Here is a 22,518-nt window from a genome sequence, read left to right as displayed (position 1 = left end):
CTTAGATGCCAAGAACCAAGCTCTGAAATGCCTGTTGTGATAGCTGAGTCTATGAATGAAGAAAAGCAAGAAGAACCAAAGCAGATAAAGAGACCAAGACTGAAATTCAGACCAAAGAGGAAGCTGTATTTTGATGAAGACAAGGAAGAGTACATGTCAACCCAATCTCCCACTTCAAGTCAACCAGCCATTCCCACAATAGAGCAGACTGAATTCAAGGTTTATTCTGATATAAATTTCCATGGTGAACCCATAATTCCCAAGGATGAACCTATAGATTGGGAAGGCCTACCAATCCATGATCTAAACATCCCAATTCCAACCAAACCAAAGAGAACAAAGTCAAGAGCATTCAAAAAGGCCAAACCTGTCAGACTTCAATCCAAAGCCTTAGGCAAACCCAAACCAACAGTCAATAAGGGAGATCAACTCTACTTTGTGACATCAAGGAATTTTCAGATCTAAATCTCTTTCTGGATAAGCTAGATAAATTAAGAGGTATTGATGCTCACAAGGGGCTTGTAGAGATATTAGTGTTCAGGTACAAGGGTGGAAAAGAGCTAACTTGGCCTCTTTATAGAATTCTCAATGAAGGCTATTCTGTCTTAGTGAAGATATTCTCCTCAATAAAGAAGAACTTTGGTTTCAACATTGTTGCCAAAAAAGAGATACTGAACAGAATTGAAAAGATAAGAAATAACTGGAGAGACCCAAATGCACTCCCAGGAGTCTTATCTATTCCATATACTGGAAATAGAGTACATTTGAGGCCATACTGGTTGATGGAGTTCAAGGATGAGAAGTGCACCGGAAGATTCTTCAGATTAGAAGATCAGCTAAAGATTTCAAGCAATTAAACTCTCATGGAGATGCAAAAGATGCTGGATCAGACTAATGAAGATAAATCTAAATTCTACAGGAAACTTCAACACCAGATTGAAGAGAACAATGAGAAACTGGGAAAGAAGTCTAGACACTCAGGGAAATAAGATAAATTTACTCAGTCTAAAGGAGCACCTTGAAAATGGCTTGTGAGATTCTCTATGAACCTTCCTCTGTATAATTTTCAATAAATTGTAGAACTTGTTAATTTTATCTACTATTAATCAGTCTGTATTCACGTGTTATTTTGTTATTACCAAGTTTCTCTTAATTTATGCCTACAATTCCAGTAGACATAAATTGGGGGAGATTGTTAGCAATATGTCATAGGCTTGATGATAAGTTCACCAAAACACCTTAGTAGATTTAATTTAGTATTTTTGTAGCTCTCAACAGATGATCACCTTAACATCCATTGAGAGAGTAGTTTATGCATTAATAAGTTTTGTAACACATTCCTGCATTCTACAATACCTTAGAGATCTAGAAGTTGTAGGATATTCGAAATCATGTTGACTACTAGATTGATATGCAAAATAGGTTGGCCAATTGTATATATTAGATGCCTTGTAATTTTGCATAAGTGAAATGGAGTTAACTTCTATGGAAGACTTTTAACGGATGACTCTACAAGGTTTCAACGGATGATCAACTAGAGCTTCAACGGATGATCAACCAAACACTCAACGGATGATCAACCAGACACTCAACGGATAATCAAATTCAAAAAGCAGTTGATAGTGATTTGACAGTCACATGGGTTGATGTTAGGGCGAAAACACGCGCTAATATTCACGCAAGTATATGCGTTCGCAAGTAATATAGAATACTTTCTAGTTCGTTCCCTCAGAGATTTAGACTAAATTATTGTCTAATTAAACTCACTCACCAATGTATGATTACTTCTCAATGTTAAGATAATAACACTTAAAATTGTTGATTAAATATTAACTATAATTAACTACTTAATTAACCACTTAACTAACACTTCAATTTATCAATAATAAAACACTCATGAGATCACAACTTCATTATTACTTCCTTCTATAGCCATTGTTATTACCTTTAGCATGTGACAGTGATGATATTAATCGAATAACATGAAACTGATAAAAGCCAACTGTCATTGTACTAATACCATTCTACCAAGCATCCACAATTAAGATAGAAGTTGAATAGTCATCAATTATGTTGAGTTCCTATATGTCTACAGAAATTGACAACACAACGATTTAAGCATAAGTTATTCCTTTTGATTATATAGGGCAAATAAAACTGTTAGAGTTACCCACTAATCATGCTCACGTACATGAACCTATGCTAGCATGGCAAGTTCTAAATCTCAAGATCCACCGTCGCTTCACAAGAGATTAACACCCTATCTTATATGTTCGCGACGCACATAAGACGAATACGCACAACCAATACTAGATATCATGCAATCATCACACACTAAAGTATTAAACAATTAACTAAAGAATTCCATAATAAATCCGTTACAACCCCATGATCACGATTAGCCCATAATAGAACTTATCGCCATCATGGGTTCATATGAAATCATGATAAACAAACACAAGAAAATAATAACTAAACTAATTATATTAAAACAGAGTACGTCACAAGAGTAAATAAGTCAAAGCAAGAAAACTAGCATCCAACGTTACAACGAAACAAGAATCACAAGAATATATGCTCCCTCTTCGTTGCGGTGTGCTAAATCGGTCTTCTTCCTTATCTCCTTCGCTTCTTGCGTAAAACACAATCTAAAACATAATCCCCTTCATACTCTCCGTGAAAACGTCTCAAATCTACCTATATAATAGTCCCATAAAACTCAGATTACATAGAAGTTGGAAGCCAAACAGAAGTAGAAGTCTAAAATAATTTATCTTTTTCCCCGACCCTGCGCGACCGCTCAGCATAGCTGCGCGGGCGCGCAGGTTGCTGCGCGGCCGCTCAACATTGCTGCGCGGGCACGCAGGCCTCTACTGGAAAAAATCCAGGTTTGCTCCGTTTCTTCGCCGTAATCTGCCCATTCCTTTCCTCTCGCAATGGTGAACACATGCCAAGGCTTATTCTTGATGATTCCTCCCCTGAAATGCAACTAATACCCTGAAATGCATAAACACTAGAAAAACGCATCAAATACACAAAATACTTGATTTCAAGACACCAATTTAAGCCATTTTAAGACGTTCTAAGTGGTATAAAATGCCACTTATCACACCCCCAAACTTAAATCGATGCTTGTCCTCAAGCGTTACAGACTCAAAATAATTAAAAAAAATATGCATGAATGCAATCTATATGAAAATGCAACGATCCCCCTTACTACAATTAACCAACCAAATTGTCACATCTCAACGAATGCAGTTAGACAACTAAAGATCAATAAACTCATGCAAACGGACATACAGCCAGAAACGTGGTGTGTGCAAATGCTCAACAGATATGCTTCAGAACTAGACCAATTACTATGACTAGACTATCCTCAAGGCAATCCTACGATTATACAAAGAATAAAAATTCTAGGCACAAAGTGATATACAACACTACAAGAACTCTGGAGCTTACTACAGAATCGTGCTTTTTATTTACAACTCAAATGCTTATTTGACCGTGCAATGAGTGAGGTCCACAAAAGACTTATACAATGGTATCCATGTAACGAGCGTTAGGTTAGCGGATCCCAGACTCTAAAAGCCTTAGGTCGCTAGGCACAAAGTCCCCTAAGAACTTAATAACTCGAATACCAAAGAGCCCACTCTTGATCAATTATGCCAATTTTTTTTTTTTAATAACTTCTGAGCAAGTGCGTTTCGCTCCATCTTGCTCAACCCTAGACTACTCGCAACATATACGAGCCGGCTACTAGCCATTTGACGCCTAGCCACAACTAGCAGCAACTTCCATATTTTTTTTTCCAAATTTTTTTCTTTTTTTTCATGTCTTTATCACTAAGAACCTATAATCGGATTCTAAGCATAATAAGTAGATTGACCTTGAAAACAACCAAATCATAACAACAATCTAGCCCTTACGCATTCTTTAAGACTTAGTGGACTTACAATTGTTTCTAGCATGCATATCAACCTACACAACTTAATATCACTTTAATGCTATCACTACACTCGCATCAATATCACAATTCAATCGATAACTTATTGCAAAAGGGATCATGGTTAATGCATGAGCTACATGACATTCATAAAAAAAACTAAATGGCATAAATTATGCAACTATATGAACTAAACTATCATGAATATGCAACTAAATGATACATACACAATATTCCTTAACTACCACCCCCAAACTAAAAATCTTCACTGTCCTCAGTGAAAGTAGTAGAAAGGAACACAGGGTATACCTACTTGGAGTCATCATCATCATCACCCTCAGTGGGCGGAGTATCAGGCGGTGGATATGCAGAGTCCTCACCAAAAACTGGCCACTGGATATCAGCTCCAAGGCCTCAAAAAGCAGTCCCTAACGCAAGGGTGAGCTCCTGAGCAAACCTGCTCTGCGTCTCATACATGGCATCCATCCGCCGTGAAAGCCTCCTATACTCAGCACCCTCCTGAGCTCTCGAAGAACCAGCCTCACCACGCCCTGGACTAGCCATAGTAGCACCTCATGCTGGACGCCCTCCTGGAAGACGATAACCCAGCCCATGCTCCTCAGGCTCATCACCGGTCCACTCCTGCATCCCATTCAGAGTGCCAGAATCTATCGGAGCTGCTGGCAACTGCAACTGCTCATGAGCCGCCCAGTTCACTCCCACTGCTCGGCATAGCTTCGTAACCGTGGATGCATAAGGGATGTTCATATGCTTTGCTCCCCTCAAAAACTTCAGAATTCCTTGGTAGATAAACTCACCAAGGTCCACATAGTACTCATCATGCAGAATTCCCCACAACAACTGTGCTCTCTCAACTGTGACCTCGTGTGCATGTGAAGAAGGCAAAATATTAGCACATATAAATGCATTCCATGCACGGGCATACCTGTTCATGGCGATCGCCGGAAAGTGACGATACTCATTATTGGCTGGACTGCGGTTCCAAACTGTGCCCGGTCGACAGAGAGTCGCACAAATCAAATCCAAGTCAAAATCCTTAGCAGTCTTTTCATTCCAGTTCTCCTCCTCGGGCTTCCTCTCTCGCTGTCCAATCATACGGCGAATCGCCGCAGGATGATAATCAACCGTCAGCCCATGGACTACAGAAAACCCATTCTTTTCAGCCTTCGCGTTCGCGTAGAACTCGCGAACAATGCTCATCGGTACTGCTTCGGGTGACTCACAAAAAGCTATCCACCCCTTCTCTGCAATCATGGGCAACAACTCACCATCCCTCCCTGATGGTAAAAACCCCCTCTCCTTCAGAATCGGCTTCCCCAACAGCCTAGTGTACTCCTCCTCCGCAGCTCTGTCAGTTAACCGAGGCCTTGCAGCAGTACCCCTCGATGAATCAGCAGTAGGAACTGTGCTGCTGCTGTCAATAGTGCGTGCTCTCTTGGGTGCCATTGATTCGTGAATAAAAGTGTGTAAGAACTGATTTTTGATGTTTGTGAGAGGGTTTAAGTGTAGGAAGTTTTGTGGGAGATATGTAGGATAGGTGTATGTATATATAGGGTGTGGATTAGATTAGGGTTTGGGAATTAAGGGATAAAATGATGGGGTAGTGGGAACAATTCGTGGGTTTATGGGCTAAAACTGTTTTTGTGTTTTTGTTTGTTTTTTTTTCTGAACTATAAAAAATTTTCTAGAACTCGACCCCTGCGCGGCCGCTCAGCATATCTGCGCGGGCGCGCAGCAAGCTGCGCGGCCGCTCAGCATAGCTGCGCGGGCGCGCAGAGGGTCTCTGGAAAAAACTTTTTCAGCCCCTGTTTTCTGATTCTTTTTTGTGTTTTTGGATAGGTTATTAACTTCTAAGGGTTCCTGTAACAACAATTCATGGGTTGCCTCCCACGCAGCGCTTCTTTTTCGTCATTAGCTTGACGTTACGTACCTTTCTCAAGTAGTCAACAAAATGGCACTAACCACCTCTCGGTTTGCCATGTCCCCATAGTAGTGCTTCAACCGCTAACCGTTAACCTTGAATGCTTGGTCTGAATCATTCTCAAAAATTTCCACCGCTCCATGTGGAAACACAGTTTTGACAATAAAAGGTCCAGACCACCTTGATTTCAACTTCCCAGGAAAAAGTCGGAGCCGAGAGTTGAATAAAAGAACTTGTTGCCCTGGCACAAATAACTTAGGATGTAGTTTCTTATCGTGCCACCTCTTCACCTTTTCCTTATACATTTTGTTATTCTCGTACGCTTGAAGTCGAAATTCATCAAGTTCATTAAGCTGAAGCATTCTTTTCTTACCAGCTGCATCTAAATCCAGGTTCAATTTCTTCAATGCCCAGTAGGCCTTATGCTCAAGCTCCGCCGGTAGATGACATCCCTTACCGTACACCAACTGAAACGGTGACATCCCAAGTGGAGTTTTGTATGCTGTTCTGTAAGCCCAAACAGCTTCATCGAGCTTTAAAGACCAATCCTTCCTTGACGGACAAACAACCTTCTCTAGAATACGCTTTATCTCTCTGTTAGACACTTCCGCTTGACCATTTGTTTGCGGATGATAGGCAGTAGCTACTCGATGATTCACATTATAATGCTGCATCATAGAAGTGAACTTACGGTTGCAAAAATGCGATCCTTCATAACTTATGATTACCCGAGGTGTTCCAAACCTTGTGAAAATTTGCTTATGAAGAAAATTTAGTACTGCCTTTGCATCATTTGTCGGTAAAGCTTTAACTTCGACCCATTTTGAGACATAATCGACTGCCAGCAAGATGTACTGATTATTGCAAGACGAGATAAAAGGCCCCATGAAATCGATTCCCCATACATCAAAGACCTCAACTTCAAGCATCACATTTAATGGCATTTCATCCTTCCTTGACAAATTTCCCACTCTTTGGCAACGATCACACCTTAAAACAAACTGATGAGCATCCTTGAACAAGGTAGGCCAGAAAAAACCTGCTTGCAGAATACGAGCTGCCGTCTTCTCACCTCCATAGTGTCCACCATAAAACGTGGAATGGCAGTCTCGTAATATCCCCTCCGTCTCACAGAATGGGATACATCTCCTGATGATCTGGTCAGCTCCCTGTCTAAACAAATATGGTTCATCCCACATATACCACTTCACCTCATGCAGAAACTTCTTCTTTTGAGCGGGTGTCAAATTAGGAGGCATTATATTGCTGACGAGATAGTTTACAATATCTGCAAACCATGGTTCTTCCTCCTGAATTACAAACAACTGCTCATCCGGAAAAGATTCATTGATTAACGTCCTATCTTGTGAAGTAGAATCGGGATTCTCCAACCTAGAGAGATGGTCAGCTACTTGATTCTCAGTACCTTTTCTATCTTTGATCTCTAACTCAAATTCCTGAAGTAAAAGCACCCAACGAATGAGTCTCGGCTTCGAATCCTTCTTAGAAACCAGATAGCGAATAGCTGCATGATCAGTGAATACTGTTACTTTCGTACCAAGCAGATAAGATCGAAATTTCTCAAAGCCAAAGACTATAGCCAAAAGCTCCTTCTCAGTAGTGGTGTAGTTCAGTTGGGCACCATTTAAAGTCTTACTCGCATAGTAGACCACATGGAAGAGATTTTTCTTGTACTGTCCCAGAACTACACCTACCGCATAATCACTCGCATCACACATCATCTCAAACGGTTCTGTCCAATCTGGTGCTGTAATGACTGGTGCAGTGATCAAACTCTTCTTGAGAGTCTCGAATGCTGCCAAACATTCATCATCAAATTTGAACGACACATCTTTCTCAAGCAAATTGCACAACGGCTTAGATATCTTTGAAAAGTCCTTGATGAATCGCCGATAAAAACCCGCATGACCAAGAAAATTACGGATTCCTTTCACAGAATTAGGTGGGGGAAGATTTTCAATGACTCCCACCTTGGCCTTGTCCACCTCCAGACCCTTGCTAGAGACCTTATGCCCAAGGATAATGCCTTCACGCACCATAAAATGACATATTTCCCAATTAAGCACCAAATTAGTTTCCACGCATCTTTTGAGTACGGCGCGCAGATTATTCAAACATTCATCATACGAGTGTCCAAAGACGGAGAAGTCATCCATGAACACTTCGACGTTATTTCCAATCATGTTAGAGAATATAGCCATCATACATCTCTGAAAAGTGGCCGGGGCGCCACATAACCCAAACGAAACTCTGCGAAAAGCAAATGTGCCAAATGGACAAGTGAAGGTAGTCTTTTCCTGATCCTCTGGTGCAATACAAATCTGATTATACCCGGAATAACCATCCAGAAGACAAAAATACTCATGACCCGCCAATCTGTCAAGCATCTAATCAATAAATGGAAGAGGGAAGTGATCCTTCCTTGTGGCTTTGTTCAATTTTCTATAATCCATGCATACTCTCCATCCTGTAACTGTTCGAGTAGGGATGAGCTCATTCTTTTCATTTGCGACCACAGTGATACCTCCCTTCTTAGGTACACATTGTACGGGGCTCACCCACGAGCTGTCAGAAATAGGATAAATGATGCCTGCATCTAGCCATTTCAGAATTTCTTTCTTCACCACCTCCTTCATGATGGGATTCAGTCTTCGCTGCTGTTCCACAGTTGGCTTACTACCTTCCTCTAGCAGAATTTTATGCATACAATATGAAGGACTTATCCCCTTGATGTCTGCTATGGTCCATCCTATAGCCGATTTGAATTCTCTCAAAATCCTTAAGAGCTTGTCTTCCTCACTACCTGAAAGGTCAGATGAAATAATAACAGGTAACGTAGATGAATCACCTAAAAAAGCATACCTCAAGTGTTCAGGTAATGGTTTGAGCTCCAAGGTAGGTGCTTCCTCTATTGATGGTTTGAGCTTCCCTTCAGCATTCTTAAGGTCAGAAGTACCAAGAGATTCAAATGGTATGTCTAGCTTTCGCTTCCAGGGAGAAGCGTTCAGATATTGTAATTGCTCGTTGCTATCTTCATCATCGCTGTCAAAATCCCCCACTAAGGCCTTTTCCAATGCATCAGATATTAGCATGTGATCGAGTTCCGAAGTAACCGCAGTACCAATCACATCCACTTTTAAGCACTCCTCATCTTCTGTAGGGAATTTCATTGCCTTGAATACGTTGAAGGTCACATCCTGATCTTGGACCCGCATAGTAAGTTCACCTTTTTGCACATCTATCAAGGTACGGCCAGTAGCCAAGAAAGGCCTTCCCAAGATTATGGGAATCTTCTTATCTTTCTCAAAATCCAGAATAACAAAATCTGCTGGAAAGAAGAGCTTATCCACCTTGACGAGCACATCCTCAACTATGCCCCTTGGGTAAGTAATGGAACGGTCAGCCAATTGTAGCGACATGTATGTGGGTTTTGGATCAGGCAGATCCAGCTTTTTAAAGATCGACAACGGCATCAGATTAATGCTTGCTCCCAAATCACAAAGGCACTTGTCAAAAGTTAGATTGCCAATGGTGCAAGGAATGGTGAAGCTTCCTGGATCTTTCAGTTTTGGTGGTAACTTTTGCTACAGAACAGCGCTGCATTCTTCCGTGAGAGCAACGGTTTCAAGGTCATCCAGTTTCACCTTCCTTGCAAGAATAGTCTTCATAAACTTCGCATAACTAGGCATTTGTTCCAGAGCCTCAGCGAAAGGTATATTGATGTGAAGTTTCTTGAACACCTCCAGAAACTTCCCGAACTGTCTATCCAGCTTTTGTTGCTGCAATCTCTTAGGAAAAGGTGGTGGAGGATAGAACTATTTCTCCCCTGTATTAGCCTCAGGTAGAGTGTGTTCAACAGTAGTCTTCCTTGGTTCCGCCGCTTTCTCCTTTTGCTTAGATTCTTCATCTCTAACTTCAGCTTCGACTTCCTTTGCCTTTTCAGCATCAGCCACTTTTCCAGACCTTAAGGTAATAGCCTTGACTTGCTCTTTAGCTTCCTTCCTGCCTGGTACTTCCATGTCACTGGGAAGAGTGCCAGGTTGACGATTGAGCACTGCATTGGCTAATTGACCGATTTGATTTTCCAAGGTCTTGATAGAAACCGCCTGACTCTTGCACAACAGCTTAAATTCCTCAAAATCAGCACTAGTAGGTGCAGCTGCACTTCCCTGTTGAGGATATGATTGCCTTGTAGCATACTGCTGTGGTTGCTGGAATCCAGGTGGGTTAAACTGTTTACTCACTCCTTGCTGATATGGTGGCTGAATAGCATTCTGATTATTCCCCCAGCTGAAATTTGGATGATTTCTGTTATTAGGATGATAGGTCGCTGGCACCGGCTGCTGTTGTCGCTGATAATTATTCACATACTTAACAGATTCGTTGACAAGAGAACACTGATCCGTAGCATGAGAACCTGCACAAAGCTCACAAACCATAGCTATTTGATTAACTCCATACGTAGCCAAAGAATCAACCTCCATTGATAGCGCTTGGAGCTGGGCTGCAATAGCGGTGGCTGCATCAACTTCCAGAATACCTGCTACCTTGCCTGATGTCATCCTCTGAGTTGGGTTTTGATGCTCATTTGCAGCCATCGTCTCTATAAGATTATACGCCTCAGTATAGCTTTTAGCCCATAAGGCTCCTCCAGCTGCTGCATCGAGCATGGGCCGAGATTGGGCCCCCAAACCATTATAGAAACCAGTGATCACCATCCAATCCGGCATTCCATGATGTGGACATTTTCTCAACATTTCCTTGTAGCGTTCCCAAGCCTCGCACATAGATTCTGTAGGTTGCTGCGAAAACTGAGTAAGAGCACTCCTCATAGCAGCAGTCTTTGCCATTGGATAAAACTTTACCAGAAACTTTTGCGCAAGATCTTGCCACGTAGTGATGGACCCAGCTGGTTCAGAATGTAACCAGTCTTTAGCCTTATCCCTCAGTGAGAATGGGAAAAGCCTCAACTTGATAGCCTCATCAGTCACGCCATTATACTTAAAAGTGCTGCAGATCTCGACAAAATTCCTTATGTGCATGTTGGGGTCTTCAGTTGCCGCTCCTCCAAAAGAAACAGAATTTTGCACCATCTGAATAGTGCCCGGCTTGATTTCAAAGGTGTTAGCTTGAATAGCCGGATGAAGGATGCTTGACTGAATGTCATCAATTTTAGGCTGAGAAAAATCCATAAGAGCTGGATCAGCTTGAACAATACGATCTCCCATGTTTACTGGTTCTTTCTGCTCAGTTCCTGAATCCGAATCCTCAAAATCTAACTTCTCCGGAATATCAAGAACTTCGTCTGTCTCCTCAGCTGTATCTAAAGTCCTCTTGCGAGCACGAGAACGAGTTTGCATAAACGCTTGCTAAAGTACCTGAAACACAACCGAAAAGAGTAAGTAACTACTACGTCCTAATCACTGAGTCCTAATGACCAATGATGGTAAGTACATAAACTAAACAAATACGCCGAGTCCCCGGCAGCGGCGCCAAAAACTTGTTAGGGCGAAAACACGCGCTAATATTCACGCAAGTATACGCGTTCGCAAGTAATATAGAATACTTTCTAGTTCGTTCCCTCAGAGACTCAGACTAAATTATTGTCTAATTAAACTCACTCACCAATGTATGATTACTTCTCAATGTTAAGATAATAACACTTAAAATTGTTGATTAAATATTAACTATAATTAACTACTTAATTAACCACTTGACTAACACTTCAATTTATCAATAATAAAACACTCATGAGATCACAACTTCATTATTACTTCCTTCTATAGCCATTGTTATTACCTTTAGCATGTGACAGTGATGATATTAATCGAATAACACGAAACTGATAAAAGCCATCTGTCATTGTACTAATACCATTCTACCAAACATCCACAATTAAGATAGAAGTTGAATAGTCATCAATTATGTTGAGTTCCTATATGTCTACAGAAATTGACAACACAACGATTTAAGCACAAGTTATTCCTTTTGATTACATAGGGCAAATAAAACTGTTAGAGTTACCCACTAATCATGCTCACGTACATGAACCTATGCTAGCATGGCAAGTTCTAAATCTCAAGATCCACCGTCGCTTCACAAGAGATTAACACCCTATCTTATATGTTCGTGACGCACATAAGACGAATACGCACAACCAATACTAGATATCATGCAATCATCACACACTAAAGTATTAAACAATTAACTAAAGAATTCCATAATAAATCCGTTGCAACCCCATGATCACGATTAGCCCATAATAGAACTTATCGCCATCATGGGTTCATATGAAATCATGATAAACAAACACAAGAAAATAATAACTAAACTAATTATATTAAAACAGAGTACGTCACAAGAGTAAATAAGTCAAAGCAAGAAAACTAGCATCCAACGTTACAACGAAACAAGAATCACAAGAATATATGCTCCCTCTTCGTTGCGGTGTGCTAAATCGGTCTTCTTCCTTATCTCCTTCGCTTCTTGCGTAAAACACAATCTAAAACATAATCCCCTTCATACTCTCCGTGAAAACGTCTCAAATCTACCTATATAATAGTCCCATAAAACTCAGATTACATAGAAGTTGGAAGCCAAACAGAAGTAGAAGTCTAAAATAATTTATCTTTTTCCCCGACCCTGCGCGGCCGCTCAGCATAGCTGCGCGGGCGCGCAGGTTGCTGCGCGGCCGCTCAGCATTGCCGCGCGGGCGCGCAGGCCTCTACTGGAAAAAATCCAGGTTTGCTCCGTTTCTTCGCCGTAATCTGCCCATTCCTTTCCTCTCGCAATGGTGAACACATGCCAAGGCTTATTCTTGATGATTCCTCCCCCGAAATGCAACTAATACCCTGAAATGCATAAACACTAGAAAAATGCATCAAATACACAAAATACTTGATTTCAAGACACCAATTTAAGCCATTTTAAGACGTTCTAAGTGGTATAAAATGCCACTTATCAGTTGATTATATACAAATGGAATGTGGCAACCTATTTACAGATTTTAGAGAACAAAGAAGCAGTTCCATTTCCATGCTAACTTGAAGATATTCAAAGATGCCGGATAGAGAAATGAAGAAGCATGTAATTAGACTAAGATACTTTTGTCTTATTAGTTTGTCTTTTTATCATATAACTTGGTGATATATAAACCAAGATTAACAAGTAGAAAAAGAAATCAAGTAAGCAATCAACAAGAGAAATAGATAAAGCTGTATTTGTAAAGAATTTCTTTGTTCTTTGTGATTCTACTTGTAAGAAGTTGTGTACAATCTTTGTATCAAAGAGTTCTCGATCTTATATATATCTCTGGTGGAAAATTTCAATACACCAGAAAGTTTTTAAATACTTGTGTTTAATTACTTTGTGTTTGATTACTTCAATATTTTCATTCCGCACTTTTGCTTAATCAAACACTGTTATATATTTGAGGTAGAACATTACTTGAATTCGAAAAGAAACCATAATTACGTTCAACCCTCCCTTCTATAATTCTTTGTTAGATTGCTTGGGAATAATAACCAACAATCATCATTTTCTCTCTATATGGCCCCCCTCTTTTTCTTCACACCTTCAACTACCCACACATTTTACCACCAAATATTAATCTTCATGAATTAATGTTTGCATCGATATATGCAATCCTATACCCAACCATTAATTTTGACATCATCACGACTTTCTTTATGGCGGCTGAGTGGTTCTATATGTGTTGATAGATATTTTCATTTTTCAAAAATTTTGATTACGAGAAGTAGTAACTGGGAATAGTAGAAAACAAAAATGGAGATGGGAAAAAAGGATTACTTAGTTATATATAAAACACTAGAGTTCTCAATGATTTGTATACAAAAATTAACAATTTTTGCTATACAAATTGATAAGTTTTGCTACAAAGTCCGTCCGTGTACAAAAATTAATAATTTTTCTAAAAATCAGATATTCCTGTATTTAGTAATTCAGATAGTTGTATTTAGTGATTACTTTATTTATATCAAGTAATTTGACTAATAAACTATAAATTTTATGAAATTAGTATACGTAATGGTTTAATGTGACGTTGTAATTAATTTTCTTAATAAGTTTAATTAAATATGGTGATAAGGTGGGAAGTGATGAAGATGGGGACGATGTATGTATGCATGTAGCTAGGTAACGTGTATAAAGGGGAATGAAGATATTAGCAATTACGGGTGATCGTTGTCCGTTCTAGTGTTTGTTAGATATGAAAGTGGAATCAAACTGTAATATTGGGATTTTAAAAAATTTGAACCAGTCCAAATCTCATAATCCAATAAAACCAAAGCACTCGCTCAGTTGTTGTCGGTGCGATTTAGCGGAATTTGGCAATTTACGGCATTTTTTATTAGTTAACTCGGGAAATAAAGTATCATTTTTTAAGTAAACATTCCTTCTTAAAATGTGTATAATTGATAAAAAAATATTCTTTTATAGCAAAATAAATCACTCGTAATAACCGCAAATGACCAACTTTTAATAACATGTCAATCAATTTAGTTGCAACAAAAAAATTTTAGGTGTTCGACAATTTTTTAAGGAAAACTATGAAGAATTAATTAATATGTATGATAAGTTGATGATTATATAATAAAATTTTACAGAAATTTAGTTTATGATTTTAGGATAAAATTCCTTCATGTTATATATGTTTGTATATAAATCCGGCTCATATGAAAATTGATTGGATTATAGTTAAACCAAAACCAACCCACAACCCACGAAATTTAAAGATAATTGAACCGAAATCATAAATCATATTTTGGTATGGTTTGATTTATGTGTATTATGTAATTTAACCCAAACGTGTAATCTAATGAATATTTTGTGATTATATTAGATTAAAAAAAGAGTGTAATTACCACATTCTCATTATAGGGAGTATTCGAGTAAAACCTATATTAATAAAATATTGTCCAACTAAATAAGTATAAAGATTATTTAAAAAGGTTAAAAAAATACATAGGATTTAAACTTCATGCAAATCCCTTGTGGATAAAAAAGGGGTACTGTATCGATTTTGTTCATATTATAAATTTTACAATAGTTTATGATTTTAGGATAAAATTGTTTCATGTTATATATCTGTATATATGTATATATATGCAGTTGATATGAAGCCAATTGAGTTAAAATCAAAGCAAAACTAACTCACCCCTTAGGAATTTTAAAAATAATTGCACCTAAATCATAATTCATATTTTGGTCTGAGTGCAAATTAGTTGATGTGTATTATACAGTTTAACACCAATCATGTAATATGGAGAATGTTTTTTATGTTTATGTTAGATCAAATAAAGAATATAATTATCAAATTCTCATTATAGGAGGTGTAAGTTTTTAATTACAACTTATCCTGTTCAAATACAAACACAACTTTTTTTTAATTATTTTTTATTATAAATCTATTACTATCATATATTTATATGAATATATTAAAGTTAATGTTATGATATAATTAGATCAATAAAATTTTAGAAATATTTATATATTAACAGAATTTAAACTAATATAAATAATACATGATCCAACTAAAAAGTATAAAGATTATTTGGAAGGGTTATAAACAATGCATAGGATATATTCATTCAAATCCCATGTGGATAAAAGAGGATTTGGTTTATTTCATAAATTTGACAACACTAAAAATTATATAATGTAATATGATTGTTTGCCTATCTATACAAGGGAATAATACTCATAATTATTTAATATCATTTTTCTTATATTACTAAGGCTTGATTATAATTTTTCATGTGAAAATGTTAATATCTTAATTTTGTTTAATACGTGTGAATATTCTCGATAAACACATTCTAAACAAATTTTAAAGGACTATAGTAACATTTCTGACAGTATTTTAAAGGTTATAAGACTATTTATGATTTAAAGTTATTTAAAGAATAAAAAAAGTATTTTAATATCTTTTCAAGTAATTTTGTTTTGCCAGTAACATATGATGAGTTAAAAAGGGAAAAAATGAAATTAAGGTGATAAATTGTTGAGGATGAAGTTCATTTAATTTTTTTAAACAAATCATTAAACATATATTACTATTAAAAATGGGTTGTAACATGTCAAACATATATTTTTTAACACAAAACTAAAAAAATGTAATACTCAAACTCGAATCCTACAATAACAAACATTTCTATTATCAGATACAAATACGTTTTAATTTCATGTCCTTCCAACAACAAAAAAATAATTTTTCTCATTAGACCAATAATAAGTATTAATATTACTTGTAATCTTAAAAATAAAGCTAAAAGTTCAAATTCAATCATGTACTTTTTAATATTATCTTAAAAATATAAATATTCAAATAAAAATAATATTCATATAATTATTATTTAATATTTAATTATTCACAACAAAATTTAATAAAATTTATATAATATAAATAAAAATGTAAAATTATTAAAGAAATCGGTGCATAGTAGCGGATTTAAGCTGCCACTTGTACTTTGGCATGAAAAAAAGTTGGTACAATTAATAAACTGTCATCCAATATTATTATGATAACTATAAAAGCAAAATGTGTGTGTAGACTAATTAGACAAATCTGTGTTTACTAAAATTCAATGCTGCTGAGAAAATCTGTTAGTTTGGCAGCGTTTAGGGGTTTTGGAAGAATATAATCCACGCCGGCTTGTTTCATCTGCAGTATCTCCAGACCTTGTGTATGCGCACTAACTGCAAAAATGGGCATGTGCAACCCATGTTTTGCTTCTTCTTCGCGGATTCTCCTGGTTGCTTCCATGCCATCCATGACAGGCATCTGATCAATATTTAACACTGTTGTTAAATATATGTTGTATGTGTTGGTGATGATGAGTTTGTGCCAAAACAAAATTAGTAATGGACGATCAGTAATTACCTGGCAATCCATAAAAATATAATCGTACGGTAAAGAATGTCGCATTTCAGACGTCCGTCCATCTTCCAGGGCTTGGGAGATAGTCTGAACAGCTTCCAGTCCATTACTGGAGATTTCCACGGTTGCCCCTAGCCTTGAAAGAACAGCGGTAGCTACTCTTTGCAGCAAAGGCTCGTCTTCTGCTAACAAAACCTTCTTCCCACTTAAAATTTTATCAATTTCTTTAATCTCTATTTTTTGAAGTGGGGGACTTGTGGCGGAAGAAGGTGATGCCTCTGGCCTACGCGGGGATGTAGAAGCCATTGGATTGACTTCTAAAGTATCTCCTCCAAACTCTGGCAGAAGGTTCAGTACCTGATACAGTCTTGATCCGTGGAAAGGCTTCGAAATGATAACGTCATTGGCAGGCAGATCGTTTTCAGGGAGGCCTTGTAGCTTAATATATCCAGGCCTATCTAACCAGACAACTCTGCTGCCGCCAGTAGGTATGGTCTTTCTCAACTCACCAACAACTCTACTGACCTCCCGGAAAAATCCAGCACTTGTGTCAATCACCATTAGTATGAAGCTTGGTACGACACTCCCGAAACTACTTGAGCCATTAGACTTCTCGGAAGAACTGTTCTGTCTCCTGTGTCTCATTGTTTTCAAGGAAGACTCCAACTCTTCATTGTTCCTAACCACCAAGACTCTGACTCCTTCTCTCTCCATGAAATTCTTACATACTCTCCGACGTTCTTCATTTTTAATAAACAGGATCACTTGAGATCCTTCTATGTCAGGGCTACTCAAGCGCATATTCTGTACTGACAATGATTCGACTGAAGACCTGTAAGAACCAACATTTGATTCAATGTCTTCCCGTTGATCTTTTGCATTACTAGCCCTTGAATCTTCACAAGGAGTAAGATAAGTATTGAACTTGAAGCAAGTTCCTCTTTTGCCTATATCCTTATCGACAATCTCTATCTCCCCGCCCATTAAACGGACCTGATGAATAAAAAAACAATCAAAACGTAATGCAAATAATATGTATTAATTTTATATATGTTAGGATAAATATAAATGTAGTAAATTTCATCGCAACAAGTTGAAACTTACCAGCGACTGCACAATACCAAGACCTAAGCCTGTGCCTTCTTGCCTGGAAGATGTATCCTTTATCTGAGCATAGTTCTCAAACACCATTTCTTGCTTATCTTTGGGAATTCCAACTCCAGTATCATCTACCTCAAACACAAACTCAATGCAATTTTCATCCTTCTGAATATTACCGATATTGGTTTTGTACGATGCTATATAGTTTGGAAAGAGCAAGCTTAATAACCGTGAAAGAAGACATTTCTGAGTTGAACCAGTATTTAAACTTGAAGAACTAGGCTTCCTAGCATAAGCTCGGATAGACACATATCCTTCTGACGTAAATTTGACAGCGTTACTGACTACATTAGACAATATTTGTCGTAGCTTTTTGCGATCACCTTTTACGCGATCAAACCTATTAACAGATCCGTCGCACAGATCTAACAGGACATCTACGTCTTTCTTCATACCAACGACATGAAATAAGTCCGCCACATCTTCAAGTAACTGTGACACCTCAAATTCTTCTTCGTCAAGTATCGCCTTTCCTGCTTCTAGCTTACTTCTATCAAGAGTGCTATTCAGAAGACCTGTACACAAACAAATTAAGAAACAATTTTTTTACTAAATTTAATATCTCATAAACCTATATAGTAGCTAAAATTAACTTCCTTGTTACCTAAAAGATACTGGGAAGAAGTATTCATAACTATTAAATTTTCCTCTACATTGGATCCAGGATCAACTTGAGTCAAACACATATCAATGAGACCAATAATCCCTGCTAAAGAACCACGAACATCATGACTTGCATTGGCGTAGTTTGTGCTCTTGTTAATGCCTTTTCTTTCTTCATGAGCTGTTGCAGCCACTTGTTTTTTTAATGCAGAACGGAACCATGCCACTGCTCTTAATGCTCGGAGAGTTAGGCCTGCAAAAACCATGATTATAGTGTATACTAGACAAATCGTCAAAAGAAGATACCAATACGATTCTTCGAAGTGCTTGTGGAGGTAACTCTCTGGTCCCTCAACTGGCATAGCCAATAAGGAAATCTGCAAAAAGAATTGAATCTACTGTTAAAGTCCGAGACAGTGTACATTATTCAAGACATTTGTAAATGTGAATGACGTATTTTGTTCGATGTTCCACTCTAGAGAAGAACTAAATCTAGGTAAAAGTGGTTTAGAAATAGTAAAATCTTAATTTACTAGTTTTTAGAAAATCAATCTTATTATTGAGGTAAGAAGAGGAGATGCTTACCAATTCCACCCCAATGATTTCAACTTGTGAACAATATACATCATACTTTGTTTCCGAATTGGTGATAGATGTAGGTCGCAATGTGCCTTGGCATGTAAGAGTTTCTGCTACTTGATCACCATTCTGATTGAACGACTTTAATGCAACAGAATTGTTACCAACAATAACAATCTGAGTGTTCGGGATCTTAGCAGTGTTGACTAGTACTTGCCCATCCTTTGTGCACAAAAATAAGCTTCGGTCATTACTTATGCTTCCAGATAAAGATTGTACCACTGTCTTTGCATCGAATCCCAGAGATATTGCTCCTCTCCCATCCACAAGAGCTGTGTTAATGAATAGGACATCTTCGTTGTCTACCCATGAAGTTCCTAGAGAAGCACTTTCTGTTGTATTTTCCAGGATTCTTTGAAGGATTGATGAATTTAGTGATGTACTAGGAGGATGCACATTAACAACTCCATATAACTTCCCAGTGTCACGATTCGCAGGTTGGGAGTAGCAAGTAAAGTTATTATTTGTTGTAGGTAATTCTTCATTCACAGAGATTGATGAGGTATTTGTATAAACAACAATAGGTTGCTGATTTTCCTCATTATAGTACGAGAATAACAAACCGTCTCTTCCAATGTATGATACTTGGGAGATGTATGGAATTGTTGAAAATGCTTGGAACAACAAAGGAGCCACCTGCACATAATGTAAGACAATTACAAACTAAAACAAAAGAAGACACGACACGATATTAAAATTTGTATCAATCGGTATTCCGTTAATCAATTATACTAAATTCAATTAACTCTTCTTATATAACAACAATTATCACTTAGTCATTTATACATTTTTTTAGTTAAATTATTTTTTTAACGACCATTGTCATTTAATCAAGTTTAATTATTTATATTTCACGATCATAATTATCGAGGCAATCACAGAATTTAAGTAAATACATTAAGGCACATGGGTCGAAATTCTCTAATTTTATTTATTATAAAGAAATAATTTAAATTTTCAAATAAATAATATCATAAACCGTACCATACATATCAATAATCAAGTACAAATCACAAAAATCTTATAGTGCAACTAGGAATTTTCATAAATCTGCTAGACAAACATAATGAAAGTTGAATCTACGTCATATATTTTACGCGGGAAAATAAGAGATGACGAGTATAATTCACAAATAAGTTTAGTCAATTTTAAGATGTTCAATTTAACTCTTCCTATACTTAACAATAATTATGGTTTATATAGTTATACATTATTTTGATTTAATTATATTTTCCATGACCATAATTGTTTAGTCTAATATATTAGTTTAATTACTATTTAGCGATTATAATGGTTTACGCAATGATGCACAAAATTTAAGTAAACAAATTAGGGCTCATTACGTCCAAAATCGCTATCACTTATTAAATAAGAAATTAGATTTTCAAATAATAATTATTGACCTCCACCTACCATACTTAGCTCACACTAATCAAGTATAATCACAAAATTCTTACAAATTTAGCTAGGCTTCATATAACGGCTAGGAAAATATAAAAGATGTATTTACGTCAAATTCAACTCGAGAAAATGAGAGTTGATCATGAAGTTCACATACGAAGTTCACATATGAGCTTAATTAATTATACAGTTTTCAATTTAATTTTTCATATACTTAACAATATTAATTGTAATTTAGTCAGTCATATATTTTGATTTAATTATTTCTTTCTTGACTATAATCATTTAGTCAACTAAAATTTAATTGTTTATATTTAGCGATTATAATGATTTACGCAGTCATACACAGAGTTTATGAGTTTATGTAACCAAATTAGGGGTCCAAAATCTCAATTTCTTATCAAGAATAAAATTAGATTTTCAAAAAAATTAATGAATGTTATACACCTACCATATTTTACTAGCACTAATCTAAGCACAAATGACAAAAATCTTGCAAGTTTAGCTAGGCATTTTCATATAATATTTAGAGAAATATAAAGAAAGATGAATTTACGTCTGATTTAGCACACAAGAGTTGATCATCTAGTTATATATATATATATATATATATATATATATATATATTCATACAGCGGCTAAAGAAACATAAGGAAAGATATGAATTTACCTCAGATTCAATGCTGGAAAATGAGAGTTGATCAGTATCATTCACATACGAGCCTATGGTCCTTGCTAGATTAATAGTGGATAAATGCAATGGTGCAAGCAAATCTGCTTTAGCGGCAACTCCAGAAAGTTCTTCTTGGGGAAGCTTATAACTATACAGCCTCAAATCTTCTTCAACATTCCCACGGCTGGTTTGCCATTCTCTAAGCACCACACTCGGAGGCACCATTGCAATCCCTGTCTGCACCATTAAAAAGAACTTTCTCGTGATAATATATATGTAATAATCAATTCAAACAATATTTCAATAATCTTGTAATATTGTATGTAAGTTATATAACATTGTGATAAATTGTTTATGTGTGTAAATATATAGTGCATTAAAGAAAAGATTACCAGGATCAAGACCAACAGTAGTTGTCTGCAGACTGTCATATCGTTCAGCATGTACATCAACATTTTTTTCTTGCACAGCCATTAATAGAATTAAATTGTGAGATAGTGTAAATAAACCAAGGCAGATAACTAAAGAAAAGAAAGTAAAGTATATTTGAAGAAAATGTGTCATTTCATCTCTTTTTCTGTCTAATCATTTAAGAATTGACATATATAATCTACTGTTACAGTACTTTGGATTAAAAGATGGCATATATCTCCACTCTATATATCTCCATTTAACAAACATACAAATGTAACAATATATTAAATGTTATAATTCCTTATAATTAAAAATAAAAATAATTCAAAATGTTATATCTTTGTATAAATCATAAGAAATTAGAGGAAAGCCTTTACATAATCTTATATTATTCTATTCAACTGCGCGTATAGATCTTGTGAGAAAATAATTTGTCTACAAAATTAAAAAATAAAACAATTTATAAGAATTACCTAGAAAATCATTGTCACAACCCCATACAATACATATATAAAGTTTATCAAGTTTGAAAGGATGATGATTTTAGATCCGATTAAACAAGAAATATTTGTTAAAAATTATTAGAATCTGAAAGAAAAAAAACAAATCTGAAATTTTAGGGTTTGCGATAAGAATTTTCAGATCTAATTATTTTAAAAAAAATTACAAATAAATTTTGGAATTGTGATAAGCATTTATAGATCTGATTAATGGGAATAATAATAAATAAATTGTTTTGTCCCGTGATATAAGAATTTGCAGACATAAGAACAATTCCAAATAATTTTTAACATGTGACCAGCATTTTTCGATCTGATTATTTA

The 22,518-nt window shown here is 36.5% G+C and overlaps 1 protein-coding gene and 1 non-coding gene across 2 annotated transcripts; one reads left to right on the top strand and one right to left on the bottom strand.

Moving 5' to 3' along the window:
• Nucleotides 1-10,634: 10,634 nt before the first annotated feature.
• On the top strand, nt 10,635-10,741 carry LOC141675407 (small nucleolar RNA R71). Its single transcript, XR_012556063.1, has one exon. It is a non-coding gene; the product is annotated as a small nucleolar RNA R71 (small nucleolar RNA).
• Nucleotides 10,742-16,500: 5,759 nt separating this feature from the next.
• On the bottom strand, nt 16,501-21,754 carry LOC141674613 (histidine kinase CKI1-like). The gene is made up of 7 exons (XM_074481324.1): nt 21,673-21,754; nt 21,278-21,513; nt 19,153-19,842; nt 18,569-18,944; nt 17,908-18,479; nt 16,807-17,796; nt 16,501-16,707 (listed from the first exon to the last, which is right to left on the bottom strand). The coding sequence occupies exons 1-7, from the start codon at nt 21,752-21,754 to the stop codon at nt 16,501-16,503; spliced, it is 3,153 nt and encodes a 1,050-aa protein (XP_074337425.1).
• Nucleotides 21,755-22,518: the final 764 nt, after the last annotated feature.

The sequence above is a fragment of the Apium graveolens genome, chromosome 7, assembly GCF_009905375.1.
Source record: "Apium graveolens cultivar Ventura chromosome 7, ASM990537v1, whole genome shotgun sequence".
Classification (NCBI taxonomy): Eukaryota; Viridiplantae; Streptophyta; class Magnoliopsida; order Apiales; family Apiaceae; genus Apium; species Apium graveolens.
The sequence above is the reverse complement of the archived record's forward strand: the minus strand, read 5'-3'. Positions and strand labels throughout refer to the sequence as shown.

Bases quoted from the DNA above. Each gene is read 5' to 3' on its own strand.
- LOC141674613 (XM_074481324.1), bottom strand. From the start codon at position 21,754: ATGGCTGTGCAAGAAAAAAATGTTGATGTACATGCTGAACGATATGAC. The intron at 19,843-21,277 runs GTAAATTCATAT...CATTATGTGCAG, and splicing joins TTTCCAGCATTGAATCTGAG to GTGGCTCCTTTGTTGTTCCA. The intron at 17,797-17,907 runs GTAAGTTTCAAC...TTTATTCATCAG, and splicing joins TTGGTATTGTGCAGTCGCTG to GTCCGTTTAATGGGCGGGGA.